This window comes from Camelus ferus, chromosome 5, assembly GCF_009834535.1.
Source record: "Camelus ferus isolate YT-003-E chromosome 5, BCGSAC_Cfer_1.0, whole genome shotgun sequence".
Classification (NCBI taxonomy): Eukaryota; Metazoa; Chordata; class Mammalia; order Artiodactyla; family Camelidae; genus Camelus; species Camelus ferus.
The window spans coordinates 95,016,492-95,031,675 of record NC_045700.1 but is presented as its reverse complement, the minus strand read 5'-3'; the positions used below and the strand labels follow the sequence as shown (position 1 = coordinate 95,031,675).

At 53.0% G+C, this 15,184-nt stretch overlaps 1 protein-coding gene across 3 annotated transcripts in view; it reads right to left on the bottom strand.

The window, feature by feature from the left end:
• Positions 1-11,892, bottom strand: part of UBE2F (ubiquitin conjugating enzyme E2 F (putative)) — a 49,038-nt gene extending 37,146 nt beyond the window's left edge. For all 3 annotated transcript variants that reach the window (XM_032480649.1, XM_032480650.1, XM_032480648.1), the window contains exons 1-2: positions 11,744-11,892; positions 7,225-7,358 (exon numbers count right to left, since the gene is read on the bottom strand). In XM_032480649.1, the coding sequence (XP_032336540.1) occupies positions 7,225-7,342 (118 nt within the window). In that variant the 5' untranslated portion in view covers positions 7,343-7,358; positions 11,744-11,892. The remainder of the gene's footprint in view (positions 1-7,224; positions 7,359-11,743) is intronic.
• Positions 11,893-15,184: the final 3,292 nt, after the last annotated feature.

Sequence of the window (15,184 nt, the reverse complement as noted above, 5' to 3'; positions counted from 1 at the left end):
TGTTCTGAGGCTGCCCACACCAGGCCCTCTGAACAGGAGGCTGTCAAGGGCCAGGCTCTGCTCCAGTACCTCACACAGAGCATTCATTTTATCAAAAAAGCACACATTTTATCAAATGAGTCATGCATATTAATCACTTTTAAATAAATGTTATCCATATAATTAAAGCTACGTGGTTTTACAGCAAATACTATTTACATGTTTATAATACTATGTTAACTTTTTATTGATAAGAATTTACAAAAGCCTCTTCTTGTGGGCCCTCCTTTCCAGAGCTCAGTGCTGGCCAGGGGAATCTGGCTTTCCCTGGGGAGCCTATCCTGTCTGCTGTCATGAGAGCTTGGGTCATTCAATTCTACAAAGACCCAGTGAAACAGAACACATGCCAAGAGGATCTGAAAGAGGGGGCACATGACAGAAGTGAAATTTCTGAGAAGATGGTCTATTGCCAAGAACAGGGAAGAGGCGAGGTCTGTACACAGGAGGGCGGGGAGGCACTGACCAGGGGCGTCATGACCAGCAGCAAAACCGGACCTCTGCTCTACAGGGACAGGGTGTGGGGACAGCAGGCTTGTGGCCAGAGGATACCTCACTAGAGGACAGGGATTGTCTGCCCTGGCTGCACACTAATCACCTGGGGAGGTTTTTCTTGCTGTTTTGTTTTTTAAATAGCTTTGGTGAGCCACAATTCACATAGTATAAAACAGACCCACTTTAGGTGTACAATTCAACGATTTTTAGTAAAGTCTGGAGTTATGCACACATCACACAATCTAGTACCTTCTGCACAAACCCTGCCACCCTGCCTGAGCCAGACCAACTACCACAAAGCTCTCAGTGGGGCTTGGGCCTCTGAGTTTTCCATTCTCCCCAGGCACAGGAACCTGCTGTAGGCTTTCGCCATGCCCAAGTATTCACATACAGCTGTTTACATAGATGAACGTAACAGCCTCAAACTGAAATCTAGAATGAAACTCCAAGGATGAGCATTATGCCTGCATTTCCACGTTCAGAGTTAACTCACTCAAGGAAGGTGGACAAGGGCCAGGAAGAGCCCTCAGACCTAGGGCAGCAATGACCCCCACCATCAGGGCCTCTGTAGGCTTTTGATCCGGGAACCAGAGTAGGCAAGGAACACAATCCTAGAGGCACAAGGATCTCAATAAAGATGCTCGACATTTTAGTCCAGCCCAGTGTAGACGATAAAATGAATTTCAATGCGGTGTTCCTCTCGGGGAGTTGTCACAAATGACAAGTGGTTTCCCTACACTTCAAATGATGGCAAATAATTAATTAGCATCAACAGAAATGACCTTAGAGTCCATCCACAAGAAGACTATGACCAAAGAAACAAGCCATTTGCTTTACATGCTTGAGAGGCCACTTGGCAAAGTAGCAGTCCTTCCCTGTGTAAGCTCCCTGCCCGGAGAACGCTACCTCCACCTGGAAGGCAAAAAGAAATGCAGATATTTTTAAACTGCCAGAGTCTCACCTGTTCCAAGAGGCCAGCACCCCCACTGCTCACGGTCCAGCCTTCGGGGAGGCACACGGCACCTTGCACAAATAAGTGGCTGCTCAACGTCCTCTGAGAAATTAGACTCTTCCCCTTTCTAACTAAAAATCGAACCACAGAGCCCACTTGAAGCATGACTGCACTGAAACATCAGATCACAAAACCCACCTACCACCACAGTGGCCCCCACGCAGCACGTGCTCAACCCCTTCTGCTGTGGTGCACACAACACAGCCCCGGGTCGTCCCCGCGCTGCCGGCCACTCAACTGCGCATTCTTTGGGCAGGGGCTGGGCACCCCGCCCCAGCCCTGGGACCCAGGCCTTGGCCCACGCTCTGTACCCGCGGACTGCTCGGGAATGCTCGACTAACCAGCACCCTTGCCAGCAGGGTGGACACCCTGAGCCATGAGGCGCCTTTCTCCTCATACAGTTGGGGGCTGAGGCGTTCTAAAGGTGCTGTGGAATCTGGTTCCTCCCAGATTCATAGACTGAAGCCCCAAGCCCCACCGTCGATGTGCGGAATGAGGAAGTGGGGCCTTTGGAAGGTAAGCTGGGTTAGATGAGGTCATGAGGGTGAGGCCCTCATGGTAAGATACGTGCCCTTCTGAGAAGAGCTACTAGGTGCTTACAAGCCAGGAGAAGGGCCCTCACCAGGCACTGAACCTGCCTATGCCATGATCCTAGACTTCCCAGCCTCCAGACCACAAGAGATAAGTGTGTTGTCTGAGCCCCCGAGTCTGTGGCGTTTTATTAAGGGGGCCTGAGCCGACTAAGACAAGGCCAATTACAGGCACAGATGTTTCTCAGCAAGAGCCAGCTCCAAGCCTCATCACTAGGCAGAGCAGTTATGCCCTTTGACCCGGGCAGAGCTGGCTGCTACTTCCCAGCAGACTTGATCACCTCTTTCCACCTGAACCACTACCTCTTAGACGTCCTGAAATAGAACTTACAGCTTCCTGTCTGTCTGTACACATTGAGCACCTCCTCTGCACTGCCAGCGCAATGCACAGTGCCCTTATCGGGGGGACACTTGACCCAGGGCATCACCCCATCCCCAGGAGCAGCACTCGGATGAATGAGAGCCCCACATCGGCCCCTGCACTCAGTCTAAGGGCCTTCGAGCGGCACACTGCAGAGTGCAGGCCCAGAGCACCAGGCTCTCCTCACACTCGGGGAGCAAGGATGGAACCCTGAAAACCAGCACAGTCCCTGCAGCAGAGACCAGTATGTGTGGGAAGGGAGCCCCAAGGCCTCATACCACCCACTCTCAACGTGAGCAGACAAAGCTGACTTCAGTGCTCGTCTTCCACGGGGCCTCCCTGCCCACACATTACTGGGCTATTCGGCACACCTGAGGGGCCACCAAATTCCCCGGTCAGCTTCGCTGATATTTAACTCTGCAACAAAGCATTTAAGGGTTGGCCCTGGGCCAGTTGCCTCACTCCAAGTTAGGAGGACTCCAACTCTCCGGGCCACCACCCTAGTTTTTAAAATACACATCGTAGCACATAGCCCGTGGCTTCACAGGCTGCTAAGTGCTCTGAACGCCCTGTGGGCATGGCTATCTCCAGAATCCTGGGCAGGGCCCGGCAGGGAGAGAGCAGCTCTGGAGAACAATAAGTGGTTCTCTTTCCCCCACTCTTCCAGGAACCGCAATGGGCCAGGGCCCCTTCTACTGGGAAACGACTGGACTGCTCATGGGGACCCAGAAGCGCCCACCCAGGAGAGGCCCCAAGTAGCACCTCCTGGAGACACCTGCATCTTGGATGCTGGGAAGCCCAGGCAGGTGGGCAGCCAGGCCTCTCTGCTCTGCAGAGTAGGCTCGGAGCCCAGAGGGCCAATGCCGTAGCCCCCGCTGCTGAACAAGCGACGCCAGGAACCACACAGAGCGCAGGCGCGGACGTGGCCAAGGCCATCCGGATCATTCCCTCTAGTTCCCACCTCCAGCCCTGGCCCTGCACTCTGTCAGCTCAATTCCAACTCTCCACACTGAACAAAGACTAATGTAGGCAAAAGCTTCCTGTCGGCCTGCCTGGAGCCCCTTGAGGTCTTCAGGGGTCACTGCAGTGCGCACAGCAGGCACTAAACTGTTTGTTGAGTGAACAAGTCAAAAGACAGGGAGACAGACATGTTATGTTCCCATTATATGAAGCAGGCCAAGCTTCTGACAGACCAGAAAGCGGGTCATTCTGCACAGAGGCTTTTTTGGGAGGTGGGAACACCATCAGACTCAGAACTTCAACTCTGCAGCTTCACAAAGGTCCACCAGGACTGCAGTACCCTCTGCCTTGTGGCTCCCAGACAGGCCCAGACTTGATCTGGGGCCAAAAGGAAATGCACAGATCCAACACTCTCTCTGCCCTGTGTCCCCAGCTCCCAGGATTCAGGGCAGGCAGCAGCCCTCCCTAGCCCAGAAACACTTGATCGTTCTGTGCCCTACAGGGACTGCTGCTGCAAGCATCTCTCCAGTGCCAGCCTGGAGGATGTCCCTGAGAACCACCCTGGGGACACAAATGAAAAGCTGGTGTGGCCAAGGTACCAGTATGATAGCGGCCTCGCACTGGCCAGCTGCTCCCTGGCAGGCCTGGTATTTCCAGGGACAGCTGACTCCACCCGTCATCTTCAGAACTGGGCCCACTATTCCAGGAAGAAGAACAGGAGCTTCCGCTGTGCAGCCACCACCAGCCCTCACCACTAGGGACAACTGTCCCTGTCAACCTCCACTCTCCCACATTAACCCTAAGCCATCGGCACCACGCCAGATCCCCTACCATGTAAGGTCCATCAAGCACGGCAGTGAACCAGGAAAAAAATATCTTCGCCGAAGTCCCTGCAGTCTGTCCTCCGGGCTGCAGAGCCCAGATGCCCTCTCAGTGAGGGCTGCCAGCACACAGCCTTCAGCTCTCAGTCCTCCCTAGGAGTGTGGGCTGCAAACACTCCCCACCTCAGGCCAGACCCAGCTGCTGACTGGTTGCTGCAGAGCAGGAGGGCCTGACCACCCACCTGACTGGGGACAGCTCTATAGGACCACACTTGCTCCAGGGGAGAGGCTGTCGTGGGGCCTTCCTCAGAGCTAAGTTCTCCCTCCACCTGCTCCCCTTCCTTCACCGCGCTCCGCAGGTACCAGAACCGAGGATCCTCTTTAGTGACTACACTGCATGCCACACTCCCTACTCCTGGGAACCTAGCCCCTGGCACCGAGCCCCACGGACACATCAATACACTTTTTTACAACTTACTGACCCTCACAAGTAACATTCTCACGTGAGCCAAAGCCACAGCCCAGGATGACAGTCCTGACTGCAGCAATCTTGCTGCACTCGGACAACCTACTTTTCTCCAAGTCCCCAAAGGGGCACTTCACCTAGAAGGATTCTCACAACAGTCACTCCCTGCCCCAGTGTCTCACCATGCCCAGCACAGCCATGGACTCTGCCAGATTCCACTTCGAACATCAGGTACCCCCAGAAAGAAGGCTGCTGCCACATCCAGTCAAGCAAAGGAGCATTCTGGGTGTGGACCAAGCAAACAACACTCAGAGCATCCTTTATTGGGTATCTCTGTTCACAGCTTCCTCTCTCGGGTCAAGTCTGTCCTTCTTCTCCACCCACCCTCCACAAGCCCAAACTACTCACTGCTCAGTCAGCCTGGCCAGGTCTGGCAGCCCCAAGGCAGATGGGGAGAGAGGTCACGTGTGCGACTATTACACTGAGCCCCTGCCGCACAACCACCCATCAATTCCAAGTGTTTTGGGCCCCGGAAACCCAATAATCCCTAGTGCCCTAGGAGAATGGAAACAGATGGCCTCTCCTTGATGAGTCTCGCGAGATCAAAGCACCTTAGCTGGGCCCTGGAAACCCAGCCAAAGACATCTTCAGTCCTGGGAGCTGGGGCAGAGTCCAGATTTATGGGCCTCAATGGGCCCCCCTGGGCTGCCAGGCCCAAGAGTCATTTGAGAGCTCCCAGGTGAATCCTTGAGCAGGGCGGGGTGTGGTGGAACCCCTGGGCCTCTCCGAATTCTCTTTTCTGTGGACTAGCACTTCTGTCTGCTCCTTCAGTTTCTGCTTGCTGGGCCTGTTCCCCAAGTGCCTGCCCGACCCCAATATGTGGGTCTGGCTGTCTTGCTGCAACAAGACTGCAACCCGGGCAAGCTTCTTAACCTCTGATTCTCAGTTCTTCAGCTCTAAGGTGAACCATTCACCTGGCAAGGCTCAGTGAAAGTCAAACAAGAATTGCCTATAAGGTGCCCTGTGGAAGGCCTGGCCCCAAGTGCTCAGTGGACAACAGCTGCTGTCAAACATGGCCAGGTGGGAAAGATGGTGCAGCCTATTTGCCAGCTTCCCACCCGCTCTTCCTCAGCTGCAACTCCCTTCCTCACTGCGACTCTCCAGGCACCAAAACACCCTCTCCTCGACTCGAAGGACTACAACCCCACGCATCAAACCCTTTCCCTGGCTTGTTTGTCTCCCAGCTTCCTCTGTAGATGGAACCCTTGAACCAGCATCCAGGAAAGAGACTCAAGTCCTGTCAGGCCACCCAAGTGAGGTGCTGCAGCCGCGGCCCCAACCTCTGACCCCGGAGGGTAGAGCTTCCAGAGCAGTAACAAGCTGAATACAGTCTGATGCCCTCCCTGACAAAGAAGGTATTGCCAAAGGTCAAAAACGATTCTCAATCATTAACCCATCATCTATCAGGCTGGGAAAGCCAGAGCCGAGCCAAGATTCTGGGGCAGAGAGGGAACGAGGATGACTGCACCACTGATGTCTCCACGAATCCACGCCCCCCGAACCCCATTCCCACCCCTTCCCAAACTTAGCAGTGCTCTGTTTCTGAGAAGGTCCAGTAGATCCATTCCTGGACATACAAATGCCAGTAACCCTCAAGGTGTCTACCTAATGCAACATGAAAACAGGCAGTTCTAACAAATGCCTTAACCCTTCCGTGCTTCCTGGTCTCCTTACACTCAGCAAAGGTGGACACATGGCACACAGTAGAAAGTGCTGCAACTTGTACGTTCCTTAAAGGCAGGAACTGTCTCTTCTTCAGCTTTCGCAGTCCTCATGGCCCTAGGAAGCCGCGTCTGCACTCTGTTGTAAGTCTGTTCAGTGAATAAATGCAGAAGTCCCACACAAACACGCGCAAGTGCACATACACGTATCATATGTTTCCTTCTCTGGCGCCTATGGCTCTAGGACACCGTTATCAATTCTGTGATGGGAATTAATCTGCACAAGGCTCTCCTCAGGCTGTGACTTGAATAAACCAGAAAAGGATCCTAAGAGATTACTGAACTCTCCCCTTTACAGATCAGACACTCCGGTGCTGAGGCGTCCAGGAGAAAGGAAGGACTCCCGCGACCACTGCCAACGCACAGCAGCCAGGTTAACGGCAGCACTGAGACCAGACCTGTAGGCCTGCTGGTTCCTGGCACCTCACTCCCTCCACTAGCATTCTGGCAGCCCCCTCCCGAGAATATTCCAAGTGTCTAAGACATACCACGGTTTTAATACCATTTTCCTGCCATTAGCATTGCCACAGGGTGTACACAGTGCAAAGTCCCTCAGCTGAAAGCAATCAACAGTTTTATTTTAAAATATTTTCAAACAGGTATTTTATTCAGCCACAGGCTGCTTCGTATCCCAGAAGAGCCTCAGCCAGACTTCATTTTGCGGCATATAAGAGTAGCTCACATCACAGGGATGGTCATTACCTTTAACAAGCAGCCTGTCTCTCACAGAAACCCGTCGCGTGGAGTCGGAGGCTGCGGCTGGCGCCCGGGACCCTTTGAGACCGTCATCCCGCTTCAGCTTGCTTGCCAGCGTCAGCATTACTGCTGCCTTCACCCTGAAAGACCAGAAGCAGGTTAAGGGTTCATCTCCAGATGGTGACTGGACAGTGAAGACAATTATGCAAAAGGGGTTTTTTACTTCTTTTTCTATAATTTACAGAAATATTCAGCATGTAAGGTACATTAATAAGACTGGACTCCTTCATAATGTATTTGGGTAATCTCTATGCCTCTATAATCTAATTTTTTAAAGTATGAATGAGAAATTTAAAAGCGGGAGTCAAGCATTTAAATTTAACATTCACTGGGCGCCAGGCCCTGGGCTGCAACAGTGACAATGCCCCCGGGAGCTCCCCGCGTCCACTGTAAGTTGGCCCATCTCTGATGCGGGGATCTGCGCGTGGGGCCCCAACGCCTGGCCCATCGCAGACTGAGTTGAGCCTCGGCCTCTGGTGAGGAGGGCGGGCGCACTGCAGTGCTTTCTTTCCTTCTTCCTTTAATAAAGGTGTGGCTGGAACCTTAATAAGCATCTTCATATTTATTTCTGTTGTGTTGCATTTACATAGTTAGGCAACAGCAACATTGGGATTAAGTTACAATCAATCAACCCAAATTAGGTTCTTTTCACTGGCTGCTTGCAGCCCACCTATGCTTCAGGTTCCCTCACTAAAAGCTCACTGGGAAGGACAATGAAGACCAAACACAGATGATGCATCTGACTGCTTGGGAGAAAGGACTGACAATGTTAGCAGTGTTCACAGAACTGTCCTCTAGAATCTGCCTTCCACTTCTAACATAAACTGCCACTCATCTGGCAGGCCTCCTTGCTCTTCTCGCTCGCTTTACCATTTGAAGAGGGATTCTGGAACTTCTTTTGATTGAGGACAAAATGGTCACCAGCCCAATTTCCATACTTCCTTTTGTTGCCTTAATATAATTTCCTTTCAATACCACTCTGATCATTTTCAAGAGAAAGTGATCTGCAATTTTCAGATGAAAAAATTGACTTAAGCACAGAACTTTTAGTTTGAGGCAAAGATCTTGAAAGCCAAACTATGAGAACAACCCTCCCCACCCCCGCCGGCATTTTTAACCATTTTAACGCAGGCCCCTCACACAGCTTTTCACACCGTCTTCTGCGTATCCCCCCACCCAACAAAGACTGTGAGATTTTGTTTTCTATTAATTGTACCATGAAAACAAACTGTGCAGGACCTATGCACAGACACACACACCTGACCCTTTAAGAGTCATTGCTCTAAATGCTTCGAAAGACAGTTCTATCACATATTAGTGCTCACAAGCTCCTAGAATTTCAAATCTGGGGAGGACTTCTCCCCCTGATTTTCTCTCTTTTTTACAGATGTGGACCCTGGGACAACTGGGGCCCAGGAACTGGGTTTTCTGAGGCAACTCAGCTGCTGTAAGAGGTCACCACAGAAACACTAGTTCCCCCCTCGTGGATGAGGGGAACGCTTTTATCCTGAATGTGGTGATGGCTTCAGAGGTCTATACCTACATCAAGAACAACTATGAACAGTTCAGTGTACTTCAGTTACACCTAGATAAAGGTGACAAAAGTGTGAAAACAAACCAACACTGGTTCCTTCACTCCCACACCACCACGCTGTCTCTTCAGGTGGACCTGCAGAGAGGACCATAACCACCGAACACACATCTCAGCTCCACGCAGGGCAGGGAACTCTCAGCTCAGTTTACAGAGCAAGCTCACAAGGGAGGCCTGGGGTGGGATAGAGTCAGCACACCCTGGGGGCTCCGGCCACAAGCTACCAGGGAGCAGCACCATCTCGAGCCAGGTGCTCAGCCCACACCTGGAATGATCTTGTCAGAAATCCCTCAAGCAGACCTGGGTCACAAAGCAGTGTTTGCCTCCCCAGCAGTCCGCTGCCGGGCACCCAGACTCGGGCACATCAGTCCTGCGACATCGACAGGGCCCCCTGATGATGGGCCAAGATGTGCCTCTATCACAAAGTCTGTATCCTCCAGCTGACCTTGGTCACACAAATACAGCAAACAATAAAAGCACAGCCTGTGGAAAGAGAGGTCACTAGGCAGGACTCTAGGAAAGCACACTAAAGAGCCCAACAGAAAAGTGAGTCCCAGGGCACAAGCCTGGTCTGCATCTACCTACCTCCCTGAGGACCTGCACTGAGGGAGCTGCTCGGAGGGTCCTGGCAAGACTCACTCACACAAAGAAAGGCTCACACCAACTCCCGTGTCACTGCAGTCTGAGGACTCTGCTTAATTCTCGTACCCTCTACCCCACACTGATTCTTCTCCATGGGCAGAGTATGCCCCATACTCCATTCTACTGAGGTTCCTGGTTTGCCATCTTCAACAAGTTTCTGGCCCTGAATAAAACACACTGGGCACTGACTGTACAAGATGTGAAAGAAAGTAACACTGGTGTTTTGTCTTCCTAGCAGTCTAAGAACTCTGAGTGTGTAAGGACCATCTATTTCCCCATCACTGGTATCATTTTCACCTGCCACTTTGAGGATACACCAAAGGCCTGATTCAGGAATGTTTCACAGGTGTCAAATTAACTACATCCAAAGAGGGCTGAATAAAAATAATTATTCAAACTGTCAGGTTAGAGGGAGAGGGTACAGCTCAATGGTAGAGTGCATGCTTAGCATGTACAAGGTCCTGGGTTCAATCCCCAGTACCTCTGTTTAAACAAACAAACAAACAAACCTCCCACCCTCAAAAAAAAAAAGTTAAAAAAAAAAACTGTCAAGTTAGCTGAACACCTGCAGTTTGCCTGGAATCCTCTTTTCCTTCTTCAATATGCTTCACCTCCTTGAAGACCTGGTTTAAAACTAAACTTCCCCTTTGTTGTAAATCACACTCTGACTATGGCGGCATTTTTGGGAACAGATCAACTATACAGAACAGCATGCTCAGTCTCTAAATTCCAAAAGCTGTAACTGGCCCATTTAAGTTCTTCCTCTGGGTGGGACTTACTTTCAGACTGTTCAGCTTTTTATGTGCTATTTATTAGTCTCGTCATCAAGTGATATCTACTCAGTGGTCCTGCCCGTAGTGGCAAAATCAGGCCATGTCACCTGTGCCAGGGCCAGTTAGCTCATGGGGTGGAGAACTTCTCATTTACAATTTCTGCCCTGGAAAAGTCCCAATCTGAGTGTAAAAGATGGAACTGCAGGCCACTATGGGTCAACCAACTTCTCCAGCCAAAGAGGCCCAGATCAGGACATAAAAAGTGTACACCCCACCCTCCTCCTTTAGAATGCCAGGGTCCAGGAACCTCCCACCGGCACAGGGGTTGGCTGACTGATGATCTTTGGAGCCCAAGCCTTATATTTCAGCAGTAATCCTGCACCCCCTGCACTGCCTACCACCTGAAAGGCAGGTATGTGCAGGGGGAGCTACTCAAGCCCCACACCACCTAGCCTGGTGGTGATTTCTGTCTTTGAACATCTCTCCCACCCTTGCCCTCCCCTTGCCTTCATCCCCTTACCCAGCCAGGAATCCTCTGCACGAGGAAGGTAGGCCTCCTCCCTGTTCCTCTACAACAACACCCTGTCCATTTCTGGAAGCTTCCACTCAATCTGACATCAAGGTCTGGAATGTCCTCCCTCTCTTCGCCACCTAATCCTACTTCTTCCTTAGGATAACAGATTACTATCCAGATTCCAACATCTGCTACAAGAAGCCGTCTCCAGCCACTCCAATGCATCCTGACCCCACTCCAGCGCTGCAGGGAAGGAAGAGAGGGGCGGGCCCAGTCCTTCGTGTGACAGATGAGGAAACTGACACCCAGGGAGGGGAGGGCCACACCCAAGATTACACACCAGCGGAACCAGGTCTAGCATCCAAGACTTGGCCGTACTGCCTGGTCCAAGATATCCTCCCCCTCTCCTCTGCCCCGGTAAGATCCTCCAAATTAGCCGTGGGCGCCCCCAATTGTGGGAAAGCTGCAGGCGAGTTGGCGAGGCGGGAGGCTGGATCCTCACCCTCCCCGCTCCGCTGGCCTAGCCCGATTCCGCAGGCGGTCAGGAGTGGGACTGCCGGCGTCCGAGTCCTGCTTCCTCCGGCCACGACGGGCCGGTGACCTTGGGCCCGCTCGGCGCTGCCTTTCCTCCTGGACAATGCGGCTCGCAACTCCCCGGCGACGGTGGGCGCAAGCGAGGCCGTGCGCGTGCCGGGCACCAGTCGGGGCTCCGTGCGGGCTGTCCCTCCGGCCCCGCCACGGCCCACGCCCCGGCCCTGCACCCCCAGGCCCGCACCCCGCAGCGCCTGCCCGCCCTCCGGCCCCCGACGCCCGGCCGTGAGGAGCGGCGCGGCCTGAGGCGGCCCCGGCGCCGCCCGCCCTCCGGGTGCACCGGCGCCGCGGGAGCCGAGCCGCCCTCGTGCCCGCGGCCGCCCCTCGCCCGCCGCAGAGCCGCACGCTCCTCACCTGGGCACCTCGAGACAAGCGAGGAGGGCCCGGCACCCAACACCATGCCCGGCCGGCCGGCGGCGGCAAGACGCGGCCCCTCACAGCCGCACCGGCTCGGGGCGGCGGGACCGGAAGTGGCGGGGCGGGGCCTCAGCTGCTCTTGCCCGCGGCGGCGGCGACTTGCAGCGGGCGCTTTAAAAAAAAAATTCAAAGCTCCGAAGAACTTTATTTGGAACCTGACACGCGAACAGCACTGTGCGCCGGCTGGGACTTGGCTGGGCCGCAGACAGCTCGGGCCTCGCTCATTGGCGGCAGGCGCTGCCGGGGGCGGGGGCGGATCTCGAGGTACCCGCTGATTGGCCAGTGGCAGCCGGGGGCGGGGTCGCCCAGTCATTTCCCGAGCCTGCGCGCCGCAGCGCCCGGGGCTCTGCGCTGTCTTCCTCCCTCCATTCATTTGGTTCTGTTCTAGGCCTGGGCCTGCGACTCAGAGGATCCCCGGGCAGCCTGGCCTGCAGGGGCGGCCAGGTCGGTGCTGACCGCCTCGGTGGATGGGGCGCCCGGGGTGTGCCCATCACAGTGCTCAGAATGCAGAGGACCGGGCCGCCCCACAGCCTGCAGTGCGAAATAAGGGGGCGGGGCGGTCAGTCGGGCAGCCTCCAAACCCCAGCGTGCCCTGGGCAGCCTGCAGAGTAGTGGGTGGGTCCTTTCCTGTTCTTGCCTTACAGGTTTTTAATTCCTTCTGTTATCTCTTACACTTTGGTTAAGTACTTCCTTTAAAAAATCTGCTTAAAATTGTTCTACTTCTAGCTTTGCTGAGTACAAATTTTCACGTCCATCCGCATCCTGGTGTGGTTGGTAATAGGCGCTCTGGCAGAGTCAGGCAGGGCTCCAGGAGGAGTGAACTATCTAAAGGAAGAGGTTCACCTCGTGGACAGGGAAGAAAGAGCCAAGGGGTTAGAATTTTATTTCCAGGAGCCCCACTGAGAGGTTTTAAACAGTGGAGTGGGAATATCAAGTTTCCTTTCCAAAAGAGGCTTCTGGCCCTGAGAGAGCTGTTGGGAGGGGAGCCAGGCAGAGAGGAGACCAGTCAAGAAAACGAATTCATGGTATTCCTTCTGTTTGGGGACAGTTTCCTCCTTTTTAACCTGGCTAACTCCTAAATTTTCCTAAGCTTAGACACCACTTGCTCAGAGAGGGCCTAAAATCTGGGAGGTGCAGGTGCCCCTCTGTGACTTTGCTGGAGCCCTGTGATCCCCCTTCCTGGTGCTCAAGACTTACAGTCAATTCCTGTTTCCCTAAGCTCAGCTCCTCAGACCCTTCTGTGTTTCCCATCCTTTTAACCCTCCTCCCCCATCCTGACATGTAACAGATGGTCAAAACACATCTGCCAGGTAAGTATTGCATGGGCTTGTTGCAGGGGTCCTGGTGGGAGAAGATAAGGCCTTGAATCTAGGCAGCAGGTAAAGAAAGGTACACTGGACTGGCTGAAGTCCTTGTCTTACTGTCGACTGAAATAAATGTGCCGCCTTAAGAGTTATGTTTTATTTGGCGGGAGGACTCGAGCTGGGATGACAGTCTCTCAGATCGCTCTGAGGGACTGCTCCGAAGAGGTAGGGGAGGAGCTAGGATATATAGGAGCTTTACAACAAAGAAGCTTTACAACAACAAAGACTAGGTAGTTGGAACAATGAAAGATCGCTTGTTATCTAAAGAAAACCAGGCATCTCAAGTTAAAGAATTTAGTGCTTTTCTATGTATGGGAGGAAGCAAACATTTGGGCTCACTGAGTTCATTCCTTTGACAAGCACCCAGCTATCTAGGGCCAGTGTCCTGTCCTTTCTTATCCTGAGTCCGCTCAGAGGGCACCATTGTGAGTGGCTGCAGAGGCTGGGTTGCAGGCCTGTCCCCACTGGGGGGGGGGGGGGGTGGCAGCCGCTGATGACTTGGCTTCAGCATTTTTTGTTTACTGATATGGTTGCAGTATTTTCATTCACATTGCAGTATTTTCGTTCATATTACTAAGCAGCACTGTCTACAGGATGGCCTGTAGCACACACTGGCTCACAGTGGCCCAAATCACCACTGTGGTCAATGGAGCCATTTCTGCTTTCATTTCATGAGGCTGCCTTCTGCCTTCACCTGAGCCTTATTTAGGGTTTACTAGGTTATTGACTCGTGTAATCCTCACAGCAACCTCATGAAACTGGTATTTTATTATCCCCATTTTATAAATGAGGAAACTGAGGCACTGAAGTTAAGTAGTCTGCCCGACATGGCAGAGCTGGAATTTGCCCTCAAACCATGCACTATGTCCCCTAGGCAGCTGGTGCTGCCATCAGCCAGAAGAGGGGCCAAGTTGGCCCTCCTGCTTCCTGGAGAAGCAGTCTGTTTTCATCTGGAGCTCCTTCAGAAACAGAACTTTCACTAGCTTAGGCACAAAAGATTTAGAAGACTAGGAGGTATGTTCACAGGATCTAAGGAGGAAACAGGGAACCTGGCGTCTAATTCTCATTGGCTCCATCTGAGTCTTGGCCTCTGGGGACTGGCCTTGTCCTCCCAGATGCCTCCCCCATGCATGTGGGAGGAAAGGGTAGAGGACCAATTGTGAGCCTGTAATAGGGAAGAACCTCTGTATTCTATTAATAAGTTAATCACTAAAGGGATGTTGCCTATAAGCTTAAATTATCCATAATAGCCCATCTGTAGGAACCCTGCCTCCCAGGTAATGAGTGTTAAGGTTAAATACCTTTGTTTAGCTCAAAGGAAACATCCTGATCAGGCCTACCCATGAATGACTGCAGGAAGGAAGAAATTAACACCTCCCCTCCAGAGTCTGAGCAGAATCAGCCCTTCACCCCCCTACCCACTTTTAGTATAAAAGAAGCCTGAATTCTAACTTGGGGAAGATGGTTCTTAGGGACACTCATCCACTATCTTCTCAATCTGCTGGCTTTCCGAATAAAGTTGCTGTCCCTCGCCCCAACAACTCGTCTCTCAGTTTATTGGTGTGGTGTGCAGTATGAGCTTGGATGCGGTGACAAGCCTTCCAGGGGAGGTCTGGTGCCCGAGAAAGAGCAGGTGGACACAGTTCATCAGAGGTCCTTCCCATCCCCTTCACTCTTACCCCTAGAACTTCCACCCAGGCTTCCAGCTGGAGCATGGAAGGGATATGTCTCCTGTCTTTTCAGCCATTCCCTGCCTCTGGACACAAACTGGCCTGGCCTGGTCTGGGGCTCGCTGGCCTGAGTGACATGTACTGTCAAGCCAGGGCTCCGAGCACTCTTCAGCCTGGGGCTGCCTGCCAGCCGCTGCTGGACCTGGGTGCCTGCTATGTAGGGGCTTCCCCTAGGGAGGCCCTAAGGGGCCTGTCTTCCACTCCAGTCCTCCCTCTTGCATTCACTGTGGATGGAGCAGAGCTCTCCCACATCAGCGGCACCCCATCAGGGAAGACATTCCTGG